General features: G+C 39.7%; 1 protein-coding gene across 1 annotated transcript in view; it reads right to left on the bottom strand.

Annotated features, from left to right (window-relative positions):
- UBA2 (ubiquitin like modifier activating enzyme 2) overlaps positions 1 to 12,025 on the bottom strand; it is a 39,250-nt gene extending 27,225 nt beyond the window's left edge. Inside the window, exons 1-6 of the mRNA XM_080827738.1 lie at positions 11,832 to 12,025; positions 9,670 to 9,753; positions 7,915 to 7,985; positions 6,264 to 6,328; positions 4,813 to 4,913; positions 3,084 to 3,205 (exon numbers count right to left, since the gene is read on the bottom strand). Coding sequence (XP_080683864.1) covers positions 3,084 to 3,205; positions 4,813 to 4,913; positions 6,264 to 6,328; positions 7,915 to 7,985; positions 9,670 to 9,753; positions 11,832 to 11,969 — 581 coding nt within the window. The 5' untranslated portion in view covers positions 11,970 to 12,025. The remainder of the gene's footprint in view (positions 1 to 3,083; positions 3,206 to 4,812; positions 4,914 to 6,263; positions 6,329 to 7,914; positions 7,986 to 9,669; positions 9,754 to 11,831) is intronic.
- Between the last annotated feature and the right edge of the window lie 408 nt (positions 12,026 to 12,433).

Below are 12,433 nucleotides of genomic sequence, written 5' to 3'. Positions count from 1 at the left end.
GAAAGCGAGAATGATTGTAATGGATTAGAGCTGGACCAGCATGAATAACCAGTATGAATAAGCATAACCAGTATGAATTCATGTTTAGCTTAATATACAGATATGTTCACAAATTTGTGTATATATACAGAGTAGTATAGATATATTTTTGCTCTGTTGGCTAAGAGGGCCCAAAAGATATGACACCTAGCATGCCAAGCATTCAGATCTTGGTTTCTAATGCCATCCTTCAATAAAAGGTATCAGGGCTCCCTGGAGAAAGGTCTGATTCTACAGCAGGAAATAACATAATGAGCCTGGAACATCTAGTACCAGAAAGCAAGGAACTGCTCCCCAAACACCTCCACCCACGTTGATGGCAGCATGTCTAAAAGCATAGAGCTAACAGAAAGAGCTCCCGGTGGCCAAAGCTAGAACAATCTAAGCAACAAAATATACTATTGGACTTAACCCAAAGTATAAAATATATTCAATATGAATGCATGCGGATATAAATGATGAATATGTCAACAGATGGGTGAGAAGAGACAAACCTTCTGGGCAGAAAACTCTAATTATGCAGATACTCAGCCCTCAAGGAAATAGAACACAGCTCCCATTCCTTAGGTGTGAGCTGCACAGTGACTTCCCTCCAAAGTGCATGGTACAGTACAGATGCAGGAAGGTGGGGAGAGTAACTATCCTAAAGAAAGCTGACAAGCACTACCTTAGTTAAGTGACCAAGGCCAACACTAACAGTTAGAAATCATGTCAGTAACATATTTACTCTTCATATGATGTGATGAAAATGGCAATTTATCAATCTCTGTGACTTCCCTCCTAATAGCTCATAATAACAACGTTAATATGATAAAAAAAATTTCCCTAGTGGGGCATCCTACAAAACACCTGACTAGCACTCCTCAAAATTATCAGGTCATAAAAAAGGAGGAAAGTCTAAGAAACTATCAGAGCCAAAGGAGGTCTAAAGATACATGACAGACAATTAATGGTAACACAGTCTCATGGAACAGAAAAGGGACCCTGGGTAAAAACAAAGGACTTTCTGAATAAACTATGGACTTCAGTTAATAAATAAGGTATCAACTGGGGCGCCTGGCTGGCTCAGTGGGTTAAGCCTCTGCCTTTAGCTTGGGTCATGATCTCAGCGTCCTGGGATCAAGTCCCACATCCAGCTCCTTGCTCTGTGGGGAGCCTCCTTTTCCCTCCCTTTGTCACTATCCCTGCTTGTGCTCTCTCTCGCCAGCAATTAAAAAAAAAAAAAGAAGAAGAAGAATTTTTGTCATGAGGGGTGCTTGGGTGGCTCAATCGGTTAAATGTCCGACTCTTGATTTCCGCTCAGGGTCATAATCTCAGAGTTATGAGACGAGCCACTCGGGCTCTGAGAAACCACAGGGAATGTGTTTCTCTCCTTTCACCCCTCTGCTCCTTCCCACATTCTAACAGGGCTAAGCATGCACATGTGTGCTCTCTCAAATAAATAAATTATTTTAAAAATTTTTAAAAAAAGGTCTTGAAATTCTCCTTTTATTCCATAACAGCTTTAAGTGGTTCGTGATAAGAGACACAACAGCACCATAATACAACCTAAGAAGTATTCAAGTTTTAAAAAATGTCTCCAGGACAATTTACTTAACATTATAATGATACAGTACTTGCAAGTTTAGTGGAAATCACCAGTAAATTCACATAGGTTTGGTACATTATTCAGAATTTAAACCACTTATTAAATTCCCCTAAGATATAACACTGTTCAGGCTTTCTTATTTCTAAGTTAGGTTTTTTTTTCTTCCCCCAAAATGAATTTATCCAGAAGCGCCTGGGTGACACAGTCAGTTAAGGATCCAACTCTTAAGTTTCAATTCAGGTTATGATTTCATGAGTCATGAGATCAGCCCCTTATCTAGCTCTGCATTACAGCCCAGAGTCTGCTTGAGATTCTCTCCCTCTCCCTGTATTATCTTTCTAAAATTAAAAAAAAAAGTAAATATAAAAAGAATTTATCCAGAACATTAAAAATTTCTGTATATAGGCACCATCTTTTGATTATCATCCTTTTGTTCTTTACTATCATTTAAATCTGTGCTGAGGTTACATTCCCCATTTAGTTATTTCTCTCTCCTCTTCATGACTGAACTCAACGAAGTATTTTTTCCCTCTAACCTCAATTACATCCTTCCCACTTACTTCCTCAGAGTTTATCCTTTTTCTATTTAAGTTGGGTCCTTAGCTCATTAATGCCCATCTATCTTCATGTGTGTAAGCCTACAACTTTTCTTCCAACTGCCACATTCCATGCATCCAAGTTTCACATGCAGTATTTTCATTATCATTACAAAGTATTTTTAACTTCCATGATTTACTTTTTAACCAACGAATTACTCCTAAGTATGTTTTTATAGTTCCAAATACACAGATTTGAATTCATTTAGTTATAGCCTGTCTCCAGTATCAGGTTTCCTAAATCTAAATAGTCCATGGTATATAACAGACATGCATGCAATGCTGGCTGAATTGAGCCCAAGAAATATTACAAGATGGGCGCCTGGGTGGCTCAGTGGGTTAAGCCTCTGCCCTAGTCTCAGGTCATGGTCTCAGGGTCCTGGGATCATGGCCCGCAATGGGCTCTCTGCTCAGCAGGGAACGTGCTTCCCTGTGTCTCTGCCTGCCTCTCTCCCTACTTATGATTTCTCTGTCAAATAAATAAATCTTTAAAAAATATATTACAAGAAAGTTAACGGAAAGTCTCTTTGCCATATTTAAAAAAATATTCCTCAGGGCGCCTGGTGGCTAAGTGGGTTGGGCCTCTGCCTTCAGCTCAGGTCATGATCTCAGGGTCCTGGGATCGAGCCCCACATCGGGCTCTCTGCTCCTCGGGGAGCCTGCTTACCCCCGTCTCTCTGACTGCCTCTCTGCCTACTTGTGATCTCTCTGTCAAATAAATAAATAAAATCTTTTTAAAAAATAAATAAACAAAATAAAAAAATATTCCTCCTAAGTATACTCTAAGATATATAAATAAAAATGACCTCATTTCCCATCATCAGTACTGAAAATACACCAGGAAATATATACACTCTTACTTGAACAAATACTTTGCCCAAACGATGCAATGAATAGGTTCAGAAGGTGTGTTACGAATTGTACAGCCAGGAAAAGTTCTCTGGGTAGGTTTGGGATGACATTCATAACACTCAGTTACACCCTGCAAAGTCAGAATATGAGAAAAGTATTTATCCTATGATGGTGGTTTCTCAACATTATAAAATAGTATCATCATAAATATTCATTCACCTCCATTCTAACTGTCAAGGAAATTTTACAATATCAGTGACTCCAAAATCCTTACATTATAAACAAAAGTGAATTGAATCGATCACACTGACAGCTAATTCTAAGCCAGGATTCCTGACTCCTGGCCCAGTAAACAACACTTACAACAAGCCAAAAACAAAAAACAAAACAAAACCACACTGCACCTGAGTATCAAATACAAGAAGTTTACCTTAATCACACTAAACAAAAGAAAAACTACTAGATAGACAAACAACAGCTTTCTAACCAATTCTCTCAAAGGTGTGGACCCGTTATTTAATTTTCATAGTCTTACCTTATAATCCCCTAAAAATTAAGAAAACTAAAAGTAGTAATTTCAAGAACCACCTAGATACACAGAAAAATCCTAGATATTACCAAACAAAATACTCTTCATTTTGTTGAGCTAGGGTTACATTTTAATTTGCAATGCAAGAAATCCTTGAGGTACCTAAGAAAATTTTTCAAAATCATCAAATGAACATTCCTCATTTCAGCAATTCTTAACCTCAGTCTTAATATATACTAGTGCCTTAGGATCAGGTTAACGAGCAATGTCTTTCTAATAATGGTTAAAGAACCAAAACCTGCCAATCGTTTTAATATAAATGGCAGCAGATCCAGGATTTTCTCCACAATACCACTTCTGGTGTCCTTTCAGTAAACCTTCTTGGGGGCAGCCATCCCTCAAATCACAGTGAAAAAGAGAACTACTGCTGTGACCTATGAACAGACTCTGAAGGACTCCACTGATCTAACTAAATTTAATACACAGATATTTATAACAGTCTTTGTAAAAGGATACTAAATAATCTTCAAAGAGTAGTATTTATCAGCTAAAACAAAAGCAGCAGAGCCACAATTTCCAACATGGGTAAAATGCCAAATAATGGACAAAAGTCACAAATTTTAAGTGGAGTTTAATTCGACTTTTGGTTTCAAAACCTGCAAAATGACTCTTCAAATGTATCTGGTTTAATTTCCTAAAGAACCAAAAGAATAAAGATCACAATGCTGAATTTTATGAAACTGGGTTGTGAGTCCACAGGTCCTTATTTGCTCTATTATTCTCTAGTTTCTTCTAAACGCTTGAAGTATTTCACAACTACACCAAAAATTTTCAAAGTATTCTTCAGGTCTATTAAGTCCATACTTTAGATAATAAGTAAAGTTGCAAAAGGCTGTTTTATCATCCATCAACTACAGCATGACATGTAATCTCATAGCTATAAAGAGTTTTAAAAGGCAATGTTATTATGCTTACCATTCTAGTAATTTTAATATATAAGCTATAGAAGCCAAGTAGCACAGAGTTAAAAACAAAAGAAACTATATTCTTTGTATCACCTTTATAGTATCTAAGTTTTACCAGAGCACAAAAATCCCCACATTTTGGATGCTGACCAGCCCATATCATATAAATTCAAAGTTTATGTCTTCCCTCCTTAAGGTCCCAAATAAATATCTGGGAAGTAAAAAAAAAAAAACTTACTTTACCTTTTTGATGGTAGTTACTTGCCCAAGGTAACCAGCAGTTCCACTCTCAATAAGAGGTACATCAGCTGCCAGACACATCCTATTAACATGGTTGCGGGCAGCTGGAAGAAAAATACTAGTTAGCAGGGGTTTACAGGGAAAAAAAAAAATCAGTTACTTCAATTAGGATAACATTTACCCAAACTATTTTTTTTAAATTTGTTATGCAATTTTCTTATAGCTATGACCAGAGTAATAAAACTGTTATACTAAAGAGACATTCACTAGCAAAATTCCAAACATAAGGAATTTATATCACAAATTTACTCTATTGATGTGGCTACTCTATTAATCTTGGTTACAACATTGTTTCAATGTGTTCTGAGTCCTTACTATTATTCTAATAAAATATGAGGTAACCCATGGAAGTGGATGGAGAATGTGGAATATCAACTTTGAACCGTTAAGGCAGTTTAAGGCAAGGGAAATAAAGAGTCTAGTTAAAAGTCATTCTGGGGCGCCTCGGTAGCTCAGCTGGTTGAGTACCCGACTCTTGACTTTGGCTCAGGTGATCTCAGCGTTGTGCGATTAGGCTCTTTGGGCTCCATGCTCAGCGCAGGGCCGCCTGAGATTCTCTCTTTCTCTGGCCCTCCCCCCTCACTCACGTGGACTCTCTCAAATAAATAAGATCTTACCCAAAAAAAGTCATTCTGACCCTTTCTCATGCTACTTTGTGCTTTTTTTTGGTATTTCTGGCTCAAAATGGTTACAAACCACCCCACAAATGTTGTTTTACATGTAGAACAATGACTGGCTATACAACACTTGACTGAAGAAATGTTACCTCCTACTGTGGAAAGCTTTAAATGGTCTAAAATATGTACATCTAAACAGAATCCAGTCTGTTCTCTTACAGCACCACCTATACCTAAAATAATTCAGGATCCATGGCATCTATACTAACTTTGACATCCTCTTGCCCCAGTCTTAAAACAGTGGTTTTACAGCCTTGATCGCACTTTAATATCACGTGGGAAACTGAAAAAATGTGATCAGGCACCATTCTGAGAGTCTGACTTAACTGGTCTTGAGATGAGATGAGATGAGATGTGAGATACAGGCACTGATATTTCTTAGATCTCCATGTAAACGAAGGAAGTCACACTGTGCTTAAGTGATGGGATACTCTGAAACAAGCACACACCCACATACCATATGTAGTCACCCTCTTTAGCGATTTTAACAACTTCTATGTTCACACGTTTTGATGGAACAGCAGAGTATATGATAGCTAAATTCCTGCCTGAAACCAGTTCTAGTTAAAATTACAATCAACTGGCAAATTTTAAACCTAACCTTACTTCCCTCTAGATGTAACTCATAAGCAATACTTTAAACACTAAAAGTGGAAATGGCCTTGTTGCGGGGGGAAAGGGAATACTTAGGAATTAAATGTATTAAAATAATCTCACCTCTGTTATCTAAAGCATTCATAACCAATATAAATTGTCGAAAAAATTCCACATTATAGTCAGGGCTACAAAACAAAACAAAACAAGTGTCACCAAAACAACTGGCCTTACACCTGATCTTCACAGCAGAATACAGGGTCCTAAAAAGTATATTAAAGTAACAGTGCAAAAATAATTGATGTTAGGGGTCTGTACCATATAATAGGTTTGACTTCAAAACTCCATAGCAGATTTCAAAGCAATCATTTCCCCTTAATCCCTGTGACTAGACATGCTTTTTGCTCAGCAACCTAGGGCCCAAGACCAAGATCTCACACTGGCAGAAAGATGCCATGACTTCACCAGTCCCACCAGGCCTACCCCGGGCAGCCTGGGAACATACAAAAAACACATTCCCAGGATCTGCCTGGCCTCTAGCTTCACCTCACATGGTCAGGATCAGGCAGGGTTCAGGCCTCTAGGGTCCCCGCTTTTAGCAGCACTGGGAAAGCAACACAGGGTAAGGGGGTTATAGAACCACAGGAAGGTTTGCAGAGCAAACATCCAGAAATTTAAAAAAAAAACTGGAGATAACAAATTTCCTGAAAAAGTCTAAGACTTTCTCTAACTCCACACCTTAAACAATAAGTTATTATTTCTAATATCATTTACTTATAAATTAGACAACTATAAAGGATAATTTAGACCCAGGGTTCCTTTGTTTCAACACTTCCAAAATTACATATTTACTCTATCTTTACTGAGATCAGAGCATATTTATGAACAGTGAAAACTATGGCCCTGTTACAATTCCTAGTGTTATATTACAGAAGTCAAAGTCCAAATAAACAAATTATTTTGGGAAGGAACCTTTTAAACTGAAAAAGACCAGAGCTGAAATCAATTAGAATGAGACCAATATATTTAGAAGTCTGAATCATCACATATAAAGATTTTTCATAGTTTATCTTTATTTAAAACAAAAATATAAGGCCCTTATAAGTTTCTAAGTAACTTATTTATTTAAAGTATTAAAATATCTTACCTCTTACCTAACTCATTTAAATCATATATATAAACTTGTTAATAAAACTCAACTTATTATGTGGGCACAACTACCACATTTTAATTTTTCCAGAAAAATCATTTTTCTAAGTTTTTATTTAAATTTCAGTTAGTTAACATACAGTATAATATTAGTTATGCAGTGATTCAACACTTACATACAACATCTGGTGCTCATCACAAGTGCCCTCCTTAATCCCCATCACATATTTTACCCACCCACCCCCAAGGAACCTCCCCTCTGATAACCATCAGTTTGTTCTCCACAGTTAGGAGGGGAAAATCATTTTTAAAAAGCAGAATGATGGGGTGCCTGGGTGACTCAGTCGTTAAGGGTCTACCTTTGGCTCAGGCCATGATCCCAGGGTCCTGGGCAAAGAGCCCCGCACTGGGCTCCCCTGCTTCTCCCTCTCCCACTTCCTTTGCTTGTGTTTCCTCTCTCCCTGTCTCTCTTTCAAATAAGTAAAATCTTAAAAAAAAGAAAAGAAAAGAAAAGAAAAAAGCAGAATGACTTCAAACTCCTGTATCTGGCTAATAAAAATACCTAATGTTCTCAAAGTTTAATTCACAACAAACACAATTTTGCAACATAATAATTTAAACATACTTCATGATGCTGTCATGGTAGGCTATGATATTAGCTTTTGGGTAAAACTGCAGTACACTTTCTTTGGCAACCTGGAAAAACAAACAACACTAAATTATTAATCTACTAAATAGCTACAACATTTCTCTCTGTATTTCAAGTTTATTTATCACACGTAACATTTTCATTTCACCTACTTACATATCCTATTTATATTAAAAACTAAAGAAATATTAAAATGTGACAAAACTTCATTAAGATTAAGACACACACATAATTTTAAAATAACAGGAGAGCTGACCCCTTCCTTTATACACTTCTACATGAATGGCAAGCTTCAACAAAAATATAAAATGCAGTAACTAAGTGTGATTCGTTCATTCATTCAACATTTACTGAGTATCTTCTATGTGCCAGGATCTGCATGAAGCACTTGGTGAGCCAAGGTGACACTAATCAATGAGGATAAACAGAACTACAAACTATGATAAATCACACCTAGAAAAAGTAGAAGCTATAGGGTGCCTGGCTGGCTCAGTCAGAAGAGCATGCTACTCTTGATCTCACCTCGTGGTTGTGAGTTTGAGCCCTGCATTGGGTGTGGAGATTACTTTCAAATAAGTTTTAAAAAAAAATTTAAAGACAAGAAAAAGTAGAAGCTGTTTTAAGAGGAAGGTCTGGGGGCGCCTGGGTGGCTCAGTGGGTTAAGCCTCTGCCTTCGGCTCAGGTCATGATCTCAGGTTCCTGGGATCGAGCCCCGCATCGGGCTCTCTGCTCAGCAGGGAGACTGCTTATCCCCACCCTCTGCCTGCCTCTCTGCCTACCTGTGATCTCTGTCAAATAAATAAATGAAATCTTTAAAAAAAAAAAAAAAAAAAAGAGGAAGGTCTGACTTAGTCTACAAGGTTTATTCAGATTGTATCCCTAGAGGGGCACCAGGGTGGCTCAGTGGGTTAAGCCTCTGCCTTGAGCTCGGGTCATGATCCCGGGGTCCTGGGATCGAGCCCCGCATCAGGCTCTCTGCTCAGCAGGGAGCCTGCTTCCCCCTCTCTCTCTGCCTGCCTCTCTGCCTACTTGTGATCTCTCTCTCTGTCAAATAAATAAAAAAATCTAAAAAAAAAAAAAAAATTGAAAACAGAAAAAAACAAAACAAAACAAAAAAAACCCAGATTGTATCCCTAGAGAAGAAAGCCAAAATTTGAAAACTAAAAAGGAGAAAAGGGTGGGAGTTTGCCAAAAAGGTTGGGAGAAAAGCAAAGTGAAAAGATGGTTTAAGACCCTGAATCAAGATGGAACATTCAAGGAACTAAAGAAAGGTCAAGGTGGCTACAACCTCAGGAAAGGCCACCCTTTTAGAAAAAGAGCAACAAGAGCATATATATAGGCTGTAGCTTCTCTCGCCCTCATATATATCGGGCAGTCAACCTCTAGGGAACGCTGGAACAATGCTCATCCGAAGAAACAATCAGAAACTTAATTATGAATGGGACACCATTTACAGGATTGGGTAAAGCACATCTATTTATTTCCTCAGCAGACCAAAATAGGAGGGTTTAGTCTTTAGTCCTTTATATCTTTATTCTTCACAATAGTATTGAGTATATTCTCCTTCTACTGAGTATATTGAGTGAGAGTATGTGTGTGTGTGTGTGTATAGAGTATATTCTCCCGCTTACTGAAGAGTCCTAATTAGTCTGATATCATAAAAAGAAGATCCCTCAAAGTGCAGAAATATTAATGAATAAACAGAAATAGCATAAAAAAAAATAAAGTTACCTGGGCCTTTGATCTTCCAACATGTTTCTTTTGAAACAAAAACTGCCTGTTGAGGTTGCTGACATCGATAGTATCCAGATCAATCTACAAGTGCATAAACTCCAGATAAACCACAAGTTTTCTGGTATGTTTGACAATATCACTATCCTCAGTATCCATAACCCAAAACTTTTGCTATTTGTTACATTAGCAGAAAAAAACGTTTTTCATTTTCAACCAGTAATACCAAAATTATTAAGCTGATAAAAATAATTTAACACATATTTTTAAAAACTTGGGATTTAATTTCAGAGATTACTTTCTCAAAAATATTTTAGAAAGGGGGCGCCTGGGTGGCTCAGTGGGTTAAGCCTCTGCCTTCGGCTCAGGTCATGATCTCAGGGTCCTGGGATCGAGCCCCCGCATTGGGTTCTCTGCTCCGCGGGGAGCCTACTTCCCCCTCTCTCTGCCTACTTATGATCTCTCTGTCAAATAAATAAATAAAATCTTAAAAAAAATTTTTTTTAAGGAGGGACCCATTTTTTGTTGTTGTTTAATCATCCTGAGAAGTATGTCTGGAAATTCCTTAGATGGCATAAAATTATGTGTCTGTTGAAAATAAATACATAATTCATTTATCTACCAATCTAATTATTCTTTCAAGTCCGTTACATTAGATTCAACTGTGACTTGTTTTTCTTAAATGATACCTGGCAGAGTTATTGAATTTTTGCTGCTTTAGTTCAAGTCTTCATCTACATACAACTCCATTTACAATTATTATTACCTAAGGGCTATTAAAGGAAATGTCTACATGAAGTTTAAAAAGTGTCACATTTTAAGTTTTATCTAATTGTTGCTTTAAAATAAACATAAGGGAAGAAAATAATAATGACTTTCATTCCATTTCAATAAATTTATATGACGAGTAATCGAACATTCTAATTGTGAAACATCTTAACAGTTTTGATTATAATTCTGGAAAATATTATATAACCACCTAAACATTTTCTATTTGTACTTTCCACATGTATTACAAAAACTGATTTGAATCAAATAAAAAAGAGTCAGCATTTATTTTTCAGGTGCCCAATCCACTGTCTTGTCTATTACAAAACTGTTCTTTTAAACATGCGGCAGTAGTTACCAGCTAAGGCACAATCACATCTTGATCTGCAGTACAGACCTGGATGGGAAGACTAACCTTTTAACAGTCCAAAAAAAAAAAAAAGTGTGAATTCTCCCCCCTCCTCAGTCACTCATTTATTAGCTCAGTCTGCCACTTCCACTTTCTTCCATTCGGTGCTTCCACTATGCTCTAAGACAATTTAAACTCACATCCAAATTCCAAACATCCCCAATCTCTAAGTTTAACAGAAATTATTTTAAATTACAGCCACTGTACGTGAGTGCAAAAGTTAAAATCCTCACCGACATCTTTAACGACATGAGTGACGGTGTCTATGGAGATAACAATGACAGTCACGCAGATCGTACCCACAACAGAGGAGCTCGAGTCTCAAAGGAGTCCTGCCACTTGCTTCGTGACCCAAATAAGTTACTAAAACCCCTCTAAACCTCACTTTTCTTCTCGTCTGTTAAAAAAAAAGTGGGATGAAAATGGCGTTTGCAACCTTAAAGAGGTAGCGAAGATTAGCGGCGTTAACGCAAGTTAACCGCTCAGAACTGCGCCGGGCTCGGGACAAGCGCTCACGACGTATTGGCTCCTATTACCGCCACCCTCTGCTCTGGACCAGTATTTCTGAGTTAAGGCAGACCGCCGAAATGAAGTCACAACATCCACGAGACTCAAACAATCACGTCCTGCCTTCTACTACAGCTGCGGAACTGCTCTGAAGCGAAAACACACGAGGCCGCTTCCACAGCCCAGAGCCGCCACAAATTGGCGCTGCCAGGGAGGCAGGGGGCGGCCGCGCGGCGCGACGCCCGGAAGACCCCAGCCCCGCGGCCTCTCTGGCGTCCGGAGCGGACCGGGCGTGCAGCGAGGCCGGCTCAGGCCCCGCCGAGGAGCGCCCTCTCCGCAGGCAGCCACGACCCCAGGGCTTCCCGGCCTGTTGCCGCCACCCCCGCCCCCTCAACTCTGGTCCCGACCTCCGGAGCCCGAGCCCCCGGCCCCGGCAAGACGGCCCGCCATTCAGCCCGCGCGCACGCCTGGCCCTCACCAGGTCGATGTGGGAGAAGCCGGTGAGCACGAGGTTCTTGAGGAGCTCGCAGCCGATGCCGCCCGCACCCACCACCAGCACCCGGCCCCCGGCCACGGCCTCGGCCAGCTCCCGAGGCAGTCCCCGCAACAGTGCCATGGCGGGACGACCACGAGCAGCGGCGGAGGCGGAGGCGCGAGAACTGAGCCGCGGCCGGAAGCAGGTGGGGGAAGGGCGGCCCAGCTTCCGTTCCTGCGCACTACGGCCGTCAGTTGGCGCCGAGCGGGCGACGCCCGGGACCTGAGGAGTGGACCTCCTGGGCCCCGGTGGGGCTTTGCGCGAAGGATCTCGCACACCTCCCGCTCTACTCCAGCTCCGTCGTGTTTTTCACGGACGCGCGAAGAACCTAGGTCTGGCTTTAGGAAGCCTGAGGGCCACCTTTTAGCCTGGGGTTTGAACTCGCAGCCAAGGCTAACACCTTACAAGACACACGCCCCAGTATGTAAAGAGCTCTTACAGATTAACAAGAAAACAGATGTCACCCAAACAACAAATATAGGCCAAGGATGTGAAGAGGCACTCACAAAGAAAATGAACAATATGATCAATAAACATAAAATTTA

This window comes from Martes martes (assembly GCF_963455335.1).
Source record: "Martes martes genome assembly, chromosome: 17".
Lineage (NCBI taxonomy): Eukaryota > Metazoa > Chordata > Mammalia > Carnivora > Mustelidae > Martes > Martes martes.
This window is presented reverse-complemented; position numbering and strand designations above follow the sequence as displayed.